This window comes from Sus scrofa, chromosome 9, assembly GCF_000003025.6.
Source record: "Sus scrofa isolate TJ Tabasco breed Duroc chromosome 9, Sscrofa11.1, whole genome shotgun sequence".
NCBI classification, from domain to species: Eukaryota; Metazoa; Chordata; class Mammalia; order Artiodactyla; family Suidae; genus Sus; species Sus scrofa.
Window position 1 is genome coordinate 105,491,204 of NC_010451.4, and position 20,295 is coordinate 105,511,498.

The 20,295-nt window shown below is 50.1% G+C and overlaps 1 protein-coding gene across 17 annotated transcripts in view; it reads right to left on the minus strand.

Annotated features, from left to right (window-relative positions):
* The window catches only part of ATXN7L1 (ataxin 7 like 1), a 461,024-nt gene that overhangs the window by 26,590 nt on the left and 414,139 nt on the right, over positions 1-20,295 (minus strand). For all 17 annotated transcript variants that reach the window (XM_005667724.3, XM_003482700.4, XM_021063506.1 and 14 more), the window contains 3 exons: positions 9,096-9,379; positions 5,208-5,290; positions 4,088-4,344 (listed from right to left, as the gene is read on the minus strand). In XM_005667724.3, coding sequence (XP_005667781.1) covers positions 4,088-4,344; positions 5,208-5,290; positions 9,096-9,379 — 624 coding nt within the window. The remainder of the gene's footprint in view (positions 1-4,087; positions 4,345-5,207; positions 5,291-9,095; positions 9,380-20,295) is intronic.

Sequence of the window (20,295 nt, forward strand, 5' to 3'; positions counted from 1 at the left end):
TAGAGCCCCACCTCCACCCCCTCTCCAAGAGAACCCTGATGGTTTTGGTTGGCCTGGTCATCTATAGTCCTTGGGGTCTGTGGGGAGACTAATGGGTATGTTATCCAAGGGCCCCCAGGTTGAGGGGCAGGAGGACAGGTGACTGGAGATGAGGTGGCACCAAGGCCTTCACTAACTCCCACTGCTTTCCCACTGACTACCACTACCCCTTACTACCAGCAACCATTAACTGAGTGCTTACTATGAACTTAGCACTTTATCTCATTTAATTCTCCTTAGCCCCATTTCCCGGATGAGCAGTCTGAGGCCAGAGAGGCTAAGAATCATGACGAGGCTTGTCGAGTTAGCAGCCAAGGAGTTGAGCCTTGCACTCCCAAGCCATTCCAACCCTTGCTATTTAACTCACTTTTGCAATGCTAGACCCAAGTCCTTCTTTTAGGAACCCCTGACAAGCATGGGTTGCAACTCAAAAATATGAGAACTGGAGTTCCCATTGTGGCGCAGGGGTAACGAAAGCGACTACTATCCATGAGGATGTAGGTTCAATCCCTGGCCTCGCTCAGTGGGTCGGGGATCCGGTGTTGTGTGAGCTGTGGTGTAGGTTGCAGACATGACTCAGATCCCAAGTTGCTGTGGCTGTGGCGTAGGCTGGCAGCTGTGGCTCCAATTCGACCCCTAGCCTGGGAACTTCTATATGCCCCAGGGGCAGACGTAGAGAGACCAAAAAAAAAAAAAAAAAAAAGAGAGAGAGAGAGAATTGGAATATTTTCAAGGTCATCAATATTTAAGAAATAAAATCACACACATTAGCACTTCCTTCAAGAGAAATACATGACTGGGAAGGGATTACCAAATTCCACTCATGTGTGATCATCCTTTTTTTTGCCAATTAGATATAATGAATGTGATTGAAATATCTATTATATTGATATCATTTACATGAGGAAAACAGATGTTGTTTTAAGTCTTAAGTGAGTAATTAGCTTCTGATCATCTTTGTCAATTTCTGATGCCATGGGGTCTCGTCTGAACCTAAAACAACTTAAAGATGACGACGATGACATTTCCCACTAGCTTTGGAAGACAGCTTACCCCGGAGTTTCCTGGTGCCTATAAAACCCTTGAAAAGTGTCCTCAAAAATTATTCTTATCAACATTTGTAACATATGCCTTTGCCTCCCTTCCTTTCAGAGATAATTATTTTTAGAGATTAACCTCACTCTCTTTCTCCTGCTGCCCTCAAAGAACATAAATGCCTGGCATGTCTCTATTGACAAACACGCCCTTAAAATTAAACCAAAAAGGAACAGAAAGAAGAGGTTCTGAAGGCTCCATGGTCGCCTGTTTCATTTTTTTGATGGCTGCTCCTGGCTCCTCTGTTAAGCCAGGGACCACTGTTTGGGTGAGAAGTGCCTGCATCAGTCAAAATTGATGGAGAACTGTATGGTACGAGCGTTTTCAAGCTGGGTTCCCTGGGATCCTTGGGGAATCTGAGGTGATCCCTTGGATGGGCTGGGGGACAGTGGGCTCTGGGTACATGTGTGATGAGAGCAGGGCTTAGCTGGCTTCAGGTGGAGGCAAGTCTGCTTTGACATTGAGTACTATGTATGGTTTTGTGGGAATAAAAAAGTTCCATCGCCACCAAGACATCTGAAAGCCACCGTATATAGAACTGAAGCCCCTCCTAGAAGTTTGGAGCAGAGCTGTCTCCTGGACTCTAAAGCAAGGGTAATATCCTGCACCAACATCTGGCATTATAGTGAGAAGTCATTATAAAACCATCTGGCAAGATGAGGGGAGGCTGGGAAAGTGGCAAGTGAATGGGTGATGGTAACGCTGTGACAATGCTTATGATGATGAAGTGGGGGTGGCCACTCCATCTGACTCCATCTTCCTAAATGCCTGAGGCTGAGGCTGGTGAGTCCAGGACAGGGGTGTTGGCTGTCCAACAGGTCAGGCTTGCATCAAAGTGGACAGCATGAGAGATCCTGATAGGTCAGCAACAATTGCCATCAAATATTTGCTTTTTCTTTAAAAATAAATTCTTTCCCCTTCCTTTGTAACTAGGTTCTCTCTCTCTCTCTCTCTTTTTTTTTTTTTTTTTTCTTTTTGCTATTTCTATGGCCGCTCCTGCAGCATATGGAGGTTCCCAGGGTAGGGGTCTAATCGGAGCTGTGGCCGCCAGCCTACACCAGAGCCATGGCAACGTAGGATCTGAGTTGCATCTGCAACCTACACCACAGCTCATGGCAACGCCGGATCCTTAACCCATTGAGCAAGGCCAGGGATCGAACCTGCCACCTCATGGTTCCTAGTCGGATTCGTCAACCACTGAGCCACAATGGGAACTCCATAACTAGGTTCTCTTAATGCCTGCTTGCTGCCTGGACAATTACTCTTTGAGATTCACCCTGCATGCATTAAAAATCATCAGACTGGAGTTCCCATCACGGCACAGCGGAAATGAATCCAACTAAGAACCATGAGGTTAAGGGTTCAATCCCTGGACTCACTCAGTGGGTTAAGGATCCGGCATTGTTGTGGCTGTGGTGTAGGCCGGCAGCATTAGCTCCTCCTGGACCCCCAGCTTGGGAACCTCCATATGTCATGGGTGTGGCCCTAAAAAGCAAAAAATTAAAAATAAATAAATAAAAATAATCAGATGATATAGTTATCTACACTTGTATTATTGTTTCCTTTTTATGGTGTTTTTTTATGGATATTTGAGTTTCATCTTGTAAACTCTAAATTCTTAAAAAGCAGGATCTAGTTTCATTCCTCTCTGTGCCACTGCCTGAGAGTCCCTAACAGTACCTTGCTTATGGAACATGCACTCAATCAATATTTTTGAATGAGGGTTCCATCTTGTCATCTGGATATTGGCCTGTGGCTTCCTATGGCACTCCACTGCCTGTCAAAACACACATGCATGGATTTTAAATCTCTCTCTCTCTCTCTCTTTTTTTTTTTTTTTTGCTTTTTAGGGCCACATTCTCGGCATAAGGAAGTTTCCAGGCCAGGGGTTGAATCACAGCTACAGCTGCCAGCCACGTGGGATCCAAACTGCATCTGTGGTCTACACCCCAGCTCACAGCAACACTGAATCCCTGGTCCACCGAGAAAGGCCAGAGATGGAACCCACATCCTCATGGAAACTAGTTGGATTCGTTTCCACTGCGCCACGATGGGAACTCCCTAAGTTGCTTTTTTTTTTTTTTTTTTAATCTTTTTGCCATTTCTTGGGCCGCTTCTGCGGCATATGGAGGTTCCCAGGCTAGGGGTCGAATTGGTGCTGTAGCTGCTGGCCTACACCACAGCCACAGCAACTCGGGATCCGAGCCGTGTCTGCAACCTACACCACAGCTCACGGCAACGCCGGATCCTTAACCCACTGAGCAAGGCCAGGGATCGAACCCACAACCTCATGGTTCCTAGTCAGATTCGTTAACCACTGCGCCACTACGGGAACTTCCCTGAGTTGCTTTTAATCCAAGTGGGTTTTGCTTTCTTTTCTTTCCTTTCTGTCCAGGACAACCAAATAACCCCTCCAAGAGGTGGCTTGGCTTTCTTGGTGTAGAGGGAAACGTAAGGACAAACAGCCTGTCACACCAATTTTCCCTTCACCCTGACCCCCAGACACTTGTAGAAAAAATTCACAGAATACTCTGGCAGGTGGGCTCCTGAGCTGTGCTGGCTCCCCATTTCCCCCCAGACTTTCCTCACGCTCTGCTCCAGGAATCTTCACCTAATCAAAAAACCCAGGGGACCAGAAAGTTGCCTGGTGGCGGAGTGTCACCCTGTCAGGTATTTATTTCCAGCTGACTCTTGCCCTGTGAAAACACCTACTGATACAGGTCCGCTACGAAGGATGATGGTGATGGCAACGACGGCAACAGTAAACCCCTGACCGCTACGCGTGGCAGGGGCTGAGCCCCTCATGCCCATTTTCCCATTTAAACTTCACACGTGCCTCACGAGAAAGGACTATGAGGAGTCCCCTTTCACCCACGTGATCAGACCACACACGACCCAGCCAGGCAGTTACTTGCCCACGATTCCAGGCTGCTACGGCCAAGGTGGGACTTACCTAGGAAGCACAGAATTAGGTGGCCTGGATTTTGCAGGGGACGCGACTTTAGGTTCTGGGCCCGAGCTCCCTGAAGATCCTGGCAGCGAGTCCTGCGCCGGCCCGGACTGGTTTGGAAGTCCTTCCCTTGCCGAAGTCAGGAGATGCTCTTTATCTTTAACTTCTTTTTCCCGGGACTTGGCTTTGTGTTCCGCCAGAAGGAGGTCAAATTGCTTTTTCCGGCCTGGGACTGCCCTCCGATGGCTTAGTGAGTGAGTCTAAGGAGAAGAGAGATGGGAAGCACAGCCTCTTTGATCAGCACATAAACCTGCTTCCCCAGGCCCTCCATTTCAGAAACAGCAATTCATGGGAATTTAGAGGTGCTTGAAAAGTCAACGTCAAGGCAACGGCTCCTGTTCTGCGGCTGCGAAGAGGCAGAGACCACGCAAATGCAACCATGCCCTACGCTCCTGGCATTAAGGAGCCGAAGCTTCCTCCAAAAAAATGGCATAAGATGACGAGCTTCAGCGCAGAACCCCCGAGAACCTCTCTGATGAAAGGCACCGGTGAGGGCGTGCTGGAGTTAACCCAGGTGCAGGTGGGAGGCTCGCTTTGGCCCAGACACACAGAGCCACCAAGCAGAGAGGGCCACGGCCTCCATCCCAAGAGGCACTAGCAGTTCAGCGTGAAATAGGGGGCTGGGGGCTACCCACTGGCGGCCGCCTTGGGTCAGCGGTGCCCTGGCCACCCCGGTGTGGCCGGATCACGGGCGCGGCGGCTCGTCCTCCCCTCCGGGGCTGCCTTTCAGGGCGCTGCCGCCGCCGCCGCCGCGCTGCTCCTGCATACATTAAAACGTAGCAGGGTTTAGAACCGCCTGTGAGTGCCTATAAATACAATTTACTGTCTGGCCTCACAAGTAACAGGGGAAGCCTATTTTTTTTTTTTTTTCCTTCTTAAAAAGCCAGCCAGCTTGAGGCAGGCACTCTGCTACCATGGAAGAGAAGAAAGCATTTCCCTTACAAAGAACAGCTGGGGGTCATGTCGAGGCTCCACACCCTGCCGTGTGCAGAGAGTGGCATGCAAACATTTCGACAAAGGCCCCAGTGAGAGCAGGAAGTATTTTTTATGGAAAGAGAAATACCTTGCAGGTGAGGGATCTTGTGCAAGGTTTCTTTGTCTCGGGATCCAATACTCCACAGTGTTTATTTGGGTCAAATTCTCTCTCTGGTTTAAGAAACAAACAAAAAATATAAGAAAAAAGGAGACTAAATAGGATCTGGCATTAAGACTACATTTAAAAAAAAATGCACATTTGCACCAACAAGTGAGACATTGTCAGGCAATCTGGTTTGTTGCTGTTGTTGTTGTTGTTTCTTTCTTTCCCCAACCAGCTGCTAAAATGCTTCAAGAACCGCTGGGGGAAGATGGTGCTCCCCTCTGAACCCAAGAGTTCCCAAGTCCAGCTTCGGCAGGGATGTGGCAGGGATGCGGGATGGGTGGGGGCGGGCAATGGAGGGAAAGGAGCCACGTTGTTCTCGCACTTTGCTTTGCTCCCAGCAATTCCCCAGGTACCTGGCACTTTGGGCAGGACTGGCTACAGACCAGGGAGAGCCACCTGGGGCCCAAGGGCCACTTCTTACCATCCCCCTGTTCCGGGAGCTCCAAGGATATATCACCCTCCCCTCCCTGCCCTGCCTTCTTGCTCGTTTTAAGCCATTTCAGTGGGAGAGTTTTCCGTGCCATGTCAGTATGACCTGCCTCTCTCATGCTTTGCAAAGTCCTCAGCACAAGGCTTTCCACGCAGCCTTGCTGACCAGAAAAATCATTTCCCTGATTCAGGAACATTTCGGCAGTGTCACAGGCAGGGGTGTGGGCAAAGCCTGGGCGTGGACCTAATGCTGTGGCTGAACCTGAAGGTGCAGACAGGGCAGAGCGTATTAAGTTCACAGCTTGCTCTGCCCCCTCCACCACGGGGCCTGCTGCTCCAGGTGGGAATGCGCCGGGCAAGCTGTCCCTGTGGGACGAAGCAAGGCTGATGGAAGCAGGCTTTCGCCAGCTTCTGTCTGCTTGCTGGCCTGTCGATGGCTTCTGTTGAGGTTACTTCTAAGGAACCTGCTCTTTTCAGGCCCATTTTGCATCCCTTGCTCCTTCCGGATTACCAAAATGCTCTCCTCCCCTGGAAAATGAGGGGCCAGGAGGCAATCTCTTAAGGACCCTTTAGGCTTTAAAATTCCAGCTCTTGTTGGCCTGTGTCGTTTGCTGGAAGGCAGCCAGCAAACACCTGTGTCAGGAATGACACAGCTCTTCTGGGCATTCAGGGAGGTGGGCAGCAGCGTTGGTGGGTGGATGGGTGAATGAGTAGGTGGGAGGTGGATATAAACTTGGTGGAATATCTCCTTAAGGGACTCCGATGGCTGCAAGCTAAAAAGAGGGTTCCTCGCCTGCGAAACCGTCTGAACTTGGTGGAGTAAACTGACCATAATAATGAATGCATTCTGTTTTTAAAAGAAGGTTTGGGAGCCGTGGGGTGTTTGCAACAGTGGTGGTTTGCAATAAAACCATTCTCCCGTATTCAAGACAGATTTCCTGGGTGGCTATCAAAATGCATCCCACCCCTTCTTCTGCTTTTGTCTTCTTCCTTTTTTTTTTGCTTCACTTTTAAGAATAGAAAACTGCTAGGCCTGGAGATGCCTGTTTCCTGTGAGGCCTCTCTGCCCACCGGGGAGGGCCTGGGCGTCAGGCCCCAGGCTGCCTGGTGTGAGTTCTTTCCCTTGGGCCTGTTGGAGTCAGACCCGTGCCCAGATCCACACCAGCGCTCGTGTTGGCCTGGAGCTGAGCAGGTTGTTTGGCTGGGGATGGGAGCTGGCTGCCAAATGTGAAAGCGAGAGAGAAATAAGCAAAAGACCCAATGAGACAAAACCACCAACAAAATGTAAAACCAACAAACACACACACAAAAAAGCCCCAAACAACTTCAGATTAAGGTGCAGGCTGGAAGCCACGGTCATGCTCCTGCCAGGACGAGGAAGCCCAGCCTCTGGACACTGTACCCAGCCAGGCCTACTTAATTGTCTGGGCTGCTGCCTCCTCTGCAGAGCGAAAGTGAACTTTCCTTGCAGGAAGAGCCAGGGGCTGGGGGCTCCATCACACAGGGAGGCTGCACACCCTCAAAGAGAGTGCCAAGCTCTGCCTTTCTTTCTGGACAGTGGGTGAAGTGGGCGTGGAGAGATTTTTGGGGGGGTGTCCAGTGAAATAACTGTGTCCCGTGAATGCTTTGGGCCTGAGGTACGTTTAAGACATAAACTTTTTATTTTTTATTTTTTTGTCTTTTTGCCATTTCTTGGGCCACTCCCTCGGCATATGGAGGTTCCCAGGGTAGGGGTCTAATCGGAGCTGGAGCTGCCGGCCTACGCCAGAGCCACAGCAACACGGGATCTGAGCCATGTCTGCAACCTACACCACAGCTCAAGGCAACGCTGGATCGTTAACCCACTGAGCAAGGGCAGGGATCGAACCCGCAACCTCATGGTTCCTAGTCGGATTCGTTAACCACTGCACCAAGATGGGAACTCCAAGACATAAACTTTTTAAAAGCTCCTGATGTGAGATAGAAAAACTTAAATACAGACAAACCCGAAGGAGAAAATAAAAATGACCCACAATTGTTGGGGCGCTTAGGAATTATGCTCATAAGAACATAGCTTCTGTCTCACAGGATGGCTTTCTCTAGTCAGTTGACCCTTGAATAACATGGGTTTGAACTATACAGGTCCGTTTACATGGCAGCTGCTTTCAGTAGTAAATACCACAGCACTACAAGACTGGAGGTTGGTTGCATCCAAGGAGATGTAGGAACTGCAGATATGGAGGGCCGACTATAAATTACATGGGATTTTCTTTTCTTTTCTTTTCAGGGTCCACCTGTGGCATGTAGAAGTTCCCAGGCTAGGGGCTGAATCGCAGCTACAGCTGCCTGCTTATACCACAGCCACACAGGATCCAAGCTGTGTCTGAGATCTACATCACAGCTCATGGCAACACCGGATCCCCGACCCACTAAGTGAGGCCAGGGATCAAACCCACATCCTCATGGATACTAGTCGGGTTCGCTTCGACTGTGCCACAACAGAAACTCCCTACGTGGGGATTTTCGACTGCATGGAGGGTTGGCACGCCAATCCCTGAGGCGTTCAAGGGTCAAGCGTATTTTCTCTTTTCTGTTTAACATTTGATAAATGCCCAGAGTGTATGAAGACATTATAAAGTTTATGGCTCTTCTTGGTCTTTTGGAGAAAGTGAAACTGTCAGATTTCTTTCTGCAACAAACCCAAAGCAAATATCATCCACTTGGGGGCCCCTAAGGGCAACCACTGCCTCTAGGACTGTCCGTGGGTGCTTTTCTGGGTGCCCCAGCCCAGTGCCTACTCAGAAAACCCAGTAGAACTAGAGACCCTCAACACCCTATCTGCCGGGCCAGTCTAAGTCCTGCCCAACAAGAATTCCAATCTGCTTATGTGGGCAAGGCAGTTGTAGCCCCAGACCACAGGACCCACATGGAAACCAACCAGATCAAAGGACAGAGAGGGGCAGACAGCACCAACACAACTGCCCTAAGCCCGTCCTGAGCTATTGTGACATATCAAGGTGGGCTGTCTGACCTCATGGCAGTGAGGCTTCCTGGCACCCAGGGGTGGTTCGGCCTGTCAGCAGGATGACAAGAACCTCAAAATCCACAGACTGCTGTGGGGGCCGGGGGTGGGCAGGGGCCTCCTGCTTTGGGGTCACTAGGGTACTTCCTGCTAAGTGCTGAGCTGAGAGAGGCACCTCGTCGGGCCGGGGGATGAGAGAACCAGTTCTCCCTTGCCTTTTTAGGTGAAGGGAGGGGAGTCCTGTCTGCAGGCAAACTCTGTGTCCCCCTTAAAATGCAACAGACCTGCTTCATGATAAGAACACATCACTCCCTTGTTACGGACGCGATGGACTCAACTGCGGCCTGATCGTGAGCCAGACTAAGGACACAGACACGTACCTGAAAGTCTCCTGTAAGGCTTGCTGTTGTTTTTGGTGCCATTTTGGTGTTTCTTGTCTATTGCGGCAGACAAAATTCCTTTGCCGTTTAATATCTTCTCTGGGGAAGGTGGCACGGACTTGGACATCAAGACTGGCTTAATTAACGGCGGGGCGGAGACGGCAGAGGATGAGGTGGAGCAGGAAGAGACCGCAGTAGTGGTTGTAGAGTTCATTTTGACATTGGCACCATCTGCCTTCACTAGGTTAGGAATTTTCTCTAAACTGACTACGGGAACCGGAACACTGAAACAGAAATGAACAAACACACACAATTGCCTTCTTTGATACATCTGGTCTGCTGAGAAGATCTCCCCGCTTATCGCCATCAGGACCCTTCCTTATCACTTATTTATACTCCTCCTATAAGTGAGCAGCAGGATTCCAGTTTTGACGGCAAGGAGATGTGTGCCTTGGAAAGGACCAACAGGGGGTGTGAGGCTGGCACAGCGCCAGGGATGGCATCAGAGCTGACTGATTACCTCCTGGAGCGGTCGTCCCCATAGATCCTGCAGCTCCCCACCCCCGTCTCAGTCCCTTTGGTCGGCAGCCTCCGAGACAGCACTCTGGGCAGAGCACGGCGCCCGCTGCGAGGCTCAGGAAGGGATGCTGTCGGTCCCCGCAGACGGTGTGCCACGGAGCTGCGTGCTGAATCACGCCCCCTCCCCCCTCTGCCCGGCTGGTCTCCCACCCCGGCGATCAGGCCTGACATCTGCTTAGCTCGGAGCGCTGACAGGCTCACACTGCACGGAGGCATGGCTGCAGGCCAGCGTGCCACGCTACATGCTGTCGGAGGACTTCTGGATCACTCGGATCCTGGGGATGGGCTCAAATTGAGTGAGCCGCCATGGAACATTATCTAATATTCCATTTTCGGCAGCTAGTTATGTAAATAGGCAGTGCTCAAGGCTGGCAGGTGAGAGGATGAATTTTAAGGAGACAGAGCACAAAGGTATATGTTTGCTCCTCAGAATCTGTCACCTTGCCTCACTTCCCTGCCATTTCTTCTCTAATGGATATGCATTTGATTTCTGTGCATTTCATGCTGGAGGACCCTGTGTCTGGGGGGATGCAGATGACTCTGTCTCGGGGTCTTCAAAGATGAGATGAGTGGCAGAATAAGCTTTGCTTTGGTTCCTGAACTAGATTCCCTTTCCTCCTTGCGGGAGGGCGGAACGCTAGCACTTCAGCCCCCCAATCATCTCTGAGCTGAGAGGGGAGCTGACTGAGCTGTCTGAATGCCAAGTGGGCTAGAACATGGCTTAGACAGGCCTGCAGACAAAAGCGGGCATGAAAGACAGGTTGGGTTCACGGAGGAGGAGTCTGATCTGTCCACACAGCCGGCTGGCTCTCCCTTCTCTAAGATGCCTTGGCAGATCATTTCCTTGATCAATTTGTTCATGAAATTATTTCAGGAACCCCTCAGCCCCTGCATCTTCTCTGACTTTGAAATCAGATCCCAAATGTTATTTTTAGGTCCCTGCCAGTGAAAAGGGCACTCAGTGGTGGGGCATGCTGCTGCTGGACTTCGGCCTTTAGCCGGGACCACGTGCTTTCTTGGCCAGGAGAGTAGGTGGGGGGAGGGGGGTGGGTGTGTGTGTGGCGGGGGGGGGGGGGAGCGTGGGTGGGACATCATGTCCCAGGAGAGGGGAACTGGAAGAGCGGTTTTTAGTAAGACACCATGTCACTCACAGTCCTGCCTTTGATCAGTGTCTCAATTGCTGAGATACTGTTCAACTGCTGCTACTTTCTGTTGAAGGGCAGTTCTCAAAGCACTCACATATCGCTGAAGAACAGCACAAGAAGCCCTTGAAAAGTCAGCACGCTAAGACGCTGTAAAGATATTACATGGTGAAAACAGTGCTGCATTTCTGATTTCTTCCAAATGGTAAAAAGTGCAAAGCCATTGGAATTCTTCCAGGCTCCATCCTTCACTCAATTTTAAAAGACACAAATTATAGAAATTGGGGTCTCGAAGAAAACTTTGTACACCATGTTCAGAGCAGCATTACTCACAATGGCCAAAAGGTGGAAGCAACCCAAATGTCCATAGATGGATAAATGGAAAAGCAAAATGTGGTATATACACACAATGGACTATTGCTCAGCCTTAAAAAGGAAGGAAATTCTGACACATGGATGAATGTTAAAGACACGATGCTAGGTGAAATAAGCAAGTCACATGTGTGTGATTCCACTTGTGTGAGGCACCTACAGTGGTCAAGTTCATAGAGACAGAAAGTAGGATGATGGTGGCTAGGGGATGAGGGGAGGGAAGCAGAGAGCTCCTGTTTAGTGGGTACAGAGGTGCAGTTTTGCAAGCTGAAAAGAGTTCTGGCGAAGGGCTGCACAACAATGGGAATGTATTTAACACTACTGAACTGTATATCAAACATGGCTAAGACAGTAAATTTTATTACGTGTATTTTACCATAATTAAAAACTAATTCAATGTGCAAACTAAAAAAAAAAAAAAAAAAAAAAAAAAAAAAAAAAAAAAAAACTCCACAAATTATAAAACTCGTGGAACTTAAATTATACTTCAATATTCTGAATTTAAAAATAATATTCTAAGAGCCTGCTTTAAAAGCTTTTGTTGATTTATTTGTCTCCCTTGTTTGCACCTGATTTTTATTTCTTTAGCAAAAAAGTTCAACTTCAAGTGGTAATGCGAACATGCGGGCTAGGAGCAGGCGAGAAGATTCTCTAGCATGTGCGTGGCCTCCTCGGATCTACTTTCTTGTGAAGCCAAGTGCGTTGAGGTCCAGATCCAGCTTTTGTTGCATGAGCTGGTATGAGTCACATGCTGAGTACTCATGAGCTTAGCAGACAGAGATAGGAGGCTGGGATAGAATAATCCAGAGCAATCGTGCCAATTGAAATAAATTTAGACACGGAGGCAAGTGGTCCTCAAATACTCACAGTCCAGTCCATGTTTCTCCCCTAAAATCACTGCCCAGCTCTGGCATGTCCCTTAAGGCAGCCACTCAAGCACAGGTGCACCAGGACCAGCCCCTGAGACAGTGCCAGGCGGCTTAGTTCTTTGGTGATGCTTCTTCCCTACTGCGTGTTAGTAATTGAACTTGAGCCAGGCCAGCGAATGTCTGTGACAGATCTCCTGATCTGGGGTTTTCTCCCCTACCTGAGGGTGGTCCCCTCATACCCTCTCTGCCAATGCTTCCAGAACTCCAGAGAGACTTCGATTCCAGTGCCCTGGAGACAGCTGTGGAATTGGAGCCCATCAGAAAGAAGGGAAGGCTGATGTGGGGTCCTTTGGGATTGAGTTGTCTTAGCTTGGAAGCGGGGGGGGGGGGAGTTAGGGAAGAAAATCTGATCAAGAATGTTTCAAAGGCTCCAAAGACCAGCTGAGACAGTAAGGAGTGCAGCCACAGAGTAAATACCCTTGAGGCCACATCTTGGCAGCAGGAGGAGAAGGGAGATTGAGCTGTTTGGGTGGGAGTTCTAAGGGGGCCTGCTAGCTAATGGAGAAGGGCCATAGAGAGGAGGAATCTGCGGACTGTCCCCCATCCTTTTTCCTTCGGTGTCCCTTCTTTCACACAAAGGCTTTGGGTGTCCCCTCTAAGGTGACCTGCCTGGCCTGAGTGGAGAAGGTACTTCTTCTAGGACTTAAGAGAAGACAGAGAAGCAGGCAGCTCAATGGTAGTGGGAAGGGCCAGACACATCTTTGGAGGAAATGAGATGGAGAGAGAAGTGAAGGTCCTTCCAAGTTGACCTCAACACCCTCATTCCCCAGCATAAATGTCAGAAATTGGTCCAGGTGGGAATTTAGTTTCCTTTCTTCACTACAACTGGAACAGACCCCAGATCCCAGGCAGATGAACAGAGGAGGAAATGAAGACAAGATGGTGCCACATGATGGGGAAAACCTGTCTCAGAGGTTCAATCGTTTTCCAGCCCTGAGAGCCCTGGCTCCTGTTTCACTTACACACAGACCCTGGTGTGTGTGAGCGAGGGTGGCTGCCCGGGCACCATCACCTTGGGACTGTCTTCTCCTTTCTCCCCCGTGCTTGTTCTCACTCCCGTCCCGCCTCTGCCTCCACGTCTCCCAGCCAGTAGGCACAATGTCCCAGTCCTGGGCAGCAGACCATGAACAACAGTACCCCCCACCCCCCTTTTTTTTTTCCCCATTTGGAAAGAAGCCAAAAGATCCTAACCCCTGTTATCACAGTTTGGGTACCTCCCCCCTTTTCTGGGTCTAGTCACAGAACTGCAACACCTCTGTGTGCTGTTAGGAGCTGGGTAGACAGCTGGCGACAGACACCCAGACGACTTACTAACGATTTACTGGTCGACTGGCTTAGGTGATAAACAAGCCCCGAAGTTCCCCTGGAAGTTAACCAAAGCCCCTCAAGTTCCTTCCCTGTCGATCTTAAAGGATGCGCTTACACACTTCCCCAAGTCTCACGATTACTTGCATTCATCCACTTGCTACTGTCCTTTCTTTGAGGAGCAACATTTGAAAGGGAAAGCCGAGTCCCCACTCCGTGCCTGCTGCTTTCATAAAGCCTGTTTTGTTCGCTTGGGATGAACTCTCTCAGGGAGCCCAGGGCTGCAGCCTGTTCTCCTGCTGCGTCCAATACACTGGCACAGTTATCCCCTCGTTATCTCTGTGCCTCTGTCTCATCCTGGGAAGGGATCCCACAGCCAAGAACAGTCCTCTCTCACCCTCCTGGCTGCATCCACCTTGCTTCTTGAGTGCTGTTTCAGCTGCCTGGGTGCTGCTCTTTCCTCGGTGCTGACCTGACTCAGTTTATCTTTTGGAACCAAGGAGGGCCTTCTGGCTTTAAGAAAATGTTTATCCTGGTACCAAGTAGATTCCCCTCCCTGTCCAGTGATGTCTTACAAAGACCAGAGGGATCAGAGGTAGAGAATCTTACGGTGCCATTTTGAGGGCCACCAAAGTGTCACAGGGCCAGGAGTTCTCCTGCCAGCGATTCTTGCCTGGAGATGATGGTTTATTCTCTCTCCTTTTTTTTTTTGGTCTTTTTAGGGCCGCACCCACAGCATGTGGAAATTCTCAGGCTAGAGGTCGAATCGGAGCTGCAGCTGCCGGCCTGTGCCACAGCCACAGCAACGTGGGATCCGAGCCATGTCTTTGACCTACACCACACAGCTCAGGGCAACACTGGATCCTTCACCCACTGAGCAAAGCTAGGGATTGAACCTGCACTCTCGTGGATACTAGTTGGCTGCATTACCATTGAGCCACGACAGGAACTCTGGTTTATTCTTTCATCATCAACAGACAAAGCTTAAAAGAATGGTTGAGAACAACTTTAGGCCTGCAGAAATCATTGCCAGCCCTGCTCCACTTCACAGCACAGGGGAAAGATGGCTTTGACAGGCATGAACCTGAAGACACATGGTATTTGTGCTGTGGGCTGGTGATTTCTTCCACCAATTCCTTCCGCAAAGGCCCCAAGTGCCTATGTTCCTGGCCTGGCAGAATCTTGAGGATCTTTGATTACTGGCTGATCCTTGAAAGAGTCATGTTACCCAGGCTCTTGCCTTTCAAGCAGGGATAGTAAGTTATTCCAAATAAAAAGAGATTTACCCAATTTTCTTTTCTTTCTTTTTTCTTTTTTTTCTTTTTGGCTGCCTCAAGGCACATGGAGTTCCTAGGCCAAGGATCAGATCCGAGCTGCAGTTGTAACCTAAGCTGCAGCTGCGGCAACGCTGGATCCTTAACGCACTGTGCCAGGCTGGGGATTGAGCTGCATCCTAGCAGTCCCAAGATGCCACGGATCCCATTGCACCACAGCCTGTGGCATATGGAAATTCCCAGGCGAGGAACTGAATTCGAGCCATAGCTGTGACTTATGTTGCAGCTCCGGCAATGCCAGATACCTTAACCCACTGCATGGGGCCAGGGGTCAAACCTGCATCTCTGCTGCCACCAAGCTGCTACAGTAGGATTCTTAACTCACTGTGCCACAGCAGGAACTCTGGAATTTACCCTATTTTAAAAGGCTTTCAGAGAAAAGATTCCATTGGGCTTTCTTGATGCATTTTGACACTATTCATGTCAAATTTAAATTCTTTAAATTGAAATACTTAGGACATTCTTGGAGTCTGGGAGTTAGGCAATCACTAAGAATCAGCTTGCTTGCTTATTTATTTATGTATTTTTTTAGGGCTGCACCTTTGGCGCATGGAAGTTCCCAGGCTAGGGGTAGAATTAGAGCTGCGGCTGCTGGCCTACACCACAGCCACAGCAACGCCAGGTCCTTAACCCACTGTGCAGGGCCAGGGATTGAACCTCCATCCTCATGGATACTAGCTGGGTTGGTTGTCTCTGAGCCACAACAGGAATTCCAAGAATCAGCTTAAAAAACAGCTACAGAGTCTGATCCTGGTACAGCGGACATAGGAGGTGCTACATAAATCCTGGTCAATGAATAAATAGTACTTTTTCCTTTTTTTTTTTTTTTTGGTCTTTTTGCCTTTTCTAGGGCCGCACCCACAGCACATGGAGGTTCCCAGGCTAGAGGTCTAATCAGAGGTGTAGCCGCCAGGTTACACCAGAGCCACAGCAACTCGGGATCTGAGCCGCGTCTGCGACTTACACCACAGCTCACGGCAACGCCGGATCCTTAACCCACTGAGCAAGGCCAGGGATCGAACCCGAGACCCCGTGGTTCCTAGTCGGATTCGTTAACCACTGTGCCACGACGGGAACTCCAATAGTACTTTTTTCAGTATGGAAAAAGATAGGGAAAACGTTCAGAAAACCAATCTGTAAATACCTTAAGCAAACAGAAAACAGGATAATCAACCACAGTTCACGGGAAATAAGGAAATCTGCCAGGTTAATCTAATATTATTCTGTGGCTGAGTGTTAGGCCTGGCGGGCAGAGAGGAAGCACGGTACATAATCTCTCCTGGCCTTTGCACGGCTCTGATTCCCTCTTATATCACACACCCTCAGTAAGTGGGCAAAGTGTGGTCAGACCACACAGCAATGGGGATGAGTGGCCCAGGCAGCGGAGGTTTGGTTATCAGGGTCTCGTGCCAGCCCATCACAGGGGCTCATCCCTGGCCAAGAAGGCTAAAACGTCTTCATCAGTGACTTGGGTGATGGGCCAAGACCTCGTCCATCAACTGTGGGAAGAAGCAATTAGCTGTTGGGAAGAATGATGTGGGACTTCCCCTTAGGAGGCGGGGAGAAGTGAACAAGCTGACTTGGATGAATTGTAAACGTGACCAGGAGCAAGTAAAATAAAATCAAGGAGGACAAGTAGGGCTGAATTACATGCCTATGCCTTGCCACTGTTCTGGCAAAGACTATAGACTATAGAGGGTGTTGCAAGATAGTTTGGGATAATGGCTGGGGACACAGGCTTTGAAATCAGACAAACCTAGATCCAAATCCTGCCTTTTCTATCGCTAGATGCATTATGGCGGGAAAGCCATCTGACTCCTGTAGGAATGAGGACAAGGGTGGCTGGCCTGGCAGGTGCACCAGCTCTGGTTTCTGCTCTTCTTTGCCTCCTTGGCAGGACAGCCTCGCAGTAAAAAGCCCAGGCAGGCAAACGAGGCTACTCTGCTTCACTTATCTCAAAACTTCCCCACTCTGGCCTCAGTTTCCTTAGTAGTACAATGAAGGCCATGATAGATATTTGAAGTGATTATCTGAGATAGTACATACAAAGTGCTTAGCATGGCACTAGGCACATAATTGGCCTTCAATGAACTGTAGCTAAAGCAAAAAGCAGAGAGAAGGTCATGCCGTCCCCACCCTACTGACCCTGATGCCACCCTACTGACCCTGTTGGGGTTTACGTCTGGGCACAAGTCATCATTACTGTCAGAATTTTTTGTGCCCTTAGCCCCTCTGGTCCCACAGTAGAGGGAGGGGTGGAGGAGGAGGCGGCTGAAGACTGGTGGGAGCAGGTAGCTTTCCATACTGGAGGACTTCTTGGGGGTGCAGAAGGGGACAGACAGAGCTGAACAGGAAGCCCCTTCAGACTTGATCCCTTTCTAGGAGCCCTCAGCCTACCTCACAACCCCACCTGCCTCTCAATCCCTAGTTTCCTAGGCACTGCCTGAGCTTGGACTAGTGGTGAAAGCTCAAACCTGCGTACACATTGTGGAAGAGTGGGCAGAACTCCAGCCTCCTCTCATACAAAGGGTGTCATCTCCTGTCCCCCCAAAGCAAGGGAGGCAATGTGCGTCCTTGCTGGTCCTAAGATGAACTGTTATGTCCCCCCTTGTAGGCTTCAGCCAGATTCCCTGGAAGCCGGAAGCCCCGGCACGAGCCTCAGTGACGCAAGCACTTCTGTTAATCAGGGCTTCCCAAGGCATGGAGCTCAGAGGTGGTCTCTGAGATCAGCCAGGAGATCAACTGGGAGGTCAACCGGTACTAAATGCCCTTATATTCCTGGAGAGCCGTAATACCCCAAGACCATGGGAAAAATCAGCAAGCCGGAGGAGAGGAAGATAACGAAGGAAAACCAGAGTCCTGCCACGGTGGTGTAAATGCAGCTGCACAGGTTGTCTCTGGAGTACCCTTGTGACCAGCTTCCCTGCAGTGGTGCAGCCTTGGGCATCGAGTCCAGGGGGAATTTAAAGCACCCCCAGGCCAAACCAACCTTACCTGCTCAGTGCCTTTCTTATCACATATGACAACAAAAAGCCTTGCAGTGAAAATAAGTGCCCAGAGAAATTCACATCAGGGCATAAGTGGTATCAGGGCCTTTGAGGGTAGGCTCTGAGATGGAAGAGACCAGGGAGCAAGTGGATTCTGCAGGAAGCACTAGCACAGAGCAGAAGACAGCCCCCAGTGCTGGCCCAGGACCGGCTCTGCCTAGGAGCAGCCTGCAAATGCACTTCCACCTCCAGCCACCAGAGGTCATCAACTCCCGCTCGTGGAGCTACAATGGGCCCTGCCTGCCGGGGCTGCCCTTGGCCTTCCACACAACATCCACTGCCTTCCTCAAGCGCTGGAGCCGACGCTGACCCAGAGGGAGAGACAGAACCCCCTCCCCTCCATCCTCCTGCCAGGGAAGGCGGGGACCTGGGACTAGGGCTCAGACCCTCAGCCTTTGCTTTTAGGAAGCTTGTTCTGAGCACAGCATCCCTGGCTACTGCCAGCGCCCCAGCCTCCTTTCCAGGGTGACCCTTCCTGAGAAAGCATCTTTCCCCTCAACCTCTCCCTCCTTCTCCATCTTGGAATCCAGCACTGGCAAGCCGCCCTGCACCCAAACCATCTCCATCCAGAATGCCAAGCACATTTTCTTTAAACCTTCAAGAGTTTTAGTCTTCACAGTTGACCAACAGCAGACTCCGGAAAGACTTGGCCTCAAATTAAATACATTCTGAGTTTTTAAAAATCTCTATCGTTAACAGCATCACCATCCACTCGAAAGCCTTCTGCAACGTTCAGTCGTCCTTTTTGCATTCCGCTTCAGGCCTCATGCCTGAACCCTGATGAAAATCCAGCCACTGGACTTTCTCTCTAGCCTCTCTCAGTGCTCAATCCATTTCCACCAATGCAAATCTGACCCACTCTCCTGCTGTTTAGAAGGCTTTGCGGGCTCCCTACTGCCCAGGTTACCATGTCCAACCTCACCGCTGGCTCCCGACAGCTCCTGCCCGGGGTACCTTCCATCACAGCCTAGCCGGACGCTCTCGCTCTCTGAATACTGTGTTCATCCACCAGGCTCTGGGCCTTTACATGGGGGGGGCGGTTTCCTTCTGCTGGTGCGCCCTCCTCCCTTCTCAGCGAGAACACACCCGCCTCTGTGTGGATGATGCGTCCTCTTCTCTCAGCGCTAGCTGTTTCTTCCTCGGTGTTTCTGCCACACTTATCAAAGAGCAAGGCTTTAGTTCTGTGTCTCGGTGGCCTGGCCAGACCATGAGCAACCTGAAGATGGGATCCTGGACCAAGTGTATCCACCTCTCTGGAGTTATTCCAGTGACATCCTTACAATTTAGCATTTAGGAAGGGCTCAATCAGTGTTTGATGAATGACTCGATGTTCACAGTGAAGGTTAATTCACTTAACACATTACAAAGCAAACCAACTCTTAAGCAGCACAAATGTTTTAGGAAAGGACCAGCCTGCAGCTGTCACCTTTCTTGGTAGAGGAGCCATTGTGATGACAAAGTTCACCTCTGGAGGAGGCTGACCTCTCCCCATCCTTCACTCCTCTCATTCTCCCTGGTCACACACCCACTGAACACCTGCTAGGGTAGGCTGTGCCCTCATGTGGGAGATGGTTTTGTGTCCTCAGCACCAATTTATAGATGAAGAACCCGAAGCTTAGAAAGGTTGCCCCAGGGCCTTTATTCAGCAAAGTGAAGGGCAGAAAGGGGGTTTGGTTTCAGGGAGCTCTAAGGGTGATGCTCTTTATCACAGCCCAGCTGTGTGTGTCATCTCAGGCCAGCCACTTTATCACCTTGGGCTTGTGTTTTCTCACCTCAGCACAGAGTAGCTTTGAGGCTCAAAAGGGAGTGGGACCATGAAAGCATCTAAAAATTACCAAGTGCTCTGCAAATAGGAAGGACCGTGGTTACCCACCTTCGTGGCTCAGACTCCCTCTCTCCCTTTTCCTTCCCCAGCTGTCCTCGCCTAGATCTCCCTTCCCTGAACTCTAATCCCTATTTCGTAGCATTTCTGCAAGTTGACAGGTCGGCTGAGCTTACACCCAGGGAGCTGTCCATTGTTCTTACCTAGCTCATCTAAAACCCAGTGAGCAGGCAGCAGTGAGATGCTTAAATTCCAGATGCCTCCCTGCCCTGGCAGGGATCTTACCCGCCTGGATGCCTGCGTATTCTAATCCTGCTGTCCGTCTTCGTACTCCCCTGTCTTTCTATTCCTTTCCTCGCCGGCTCATGTGTCTACTCCTTCAGTCCACGCACCTTTCCTCCCTCATCCTGTGACCCACTCCCTTGACACCCAAACCTACATCAGCAGAGGCACAAACTGGCCTCAGAGTGTCCCCCCCCCATCTCCTGTGTGAGAGGCTGGATGATTAAGTAGGACCCCAAGAAGGACCTTCTCTGGAATGCCATACCACCTCCTCACTTCCCTTCTTTATTTTACTTCTTTCTTTATTTTTGGCTGCACCTACGGTACATGGAAGTTCCCAGGCCAGGAACTGACTCCAAGCCACAGCTACAATCTACATAGCTGGGTC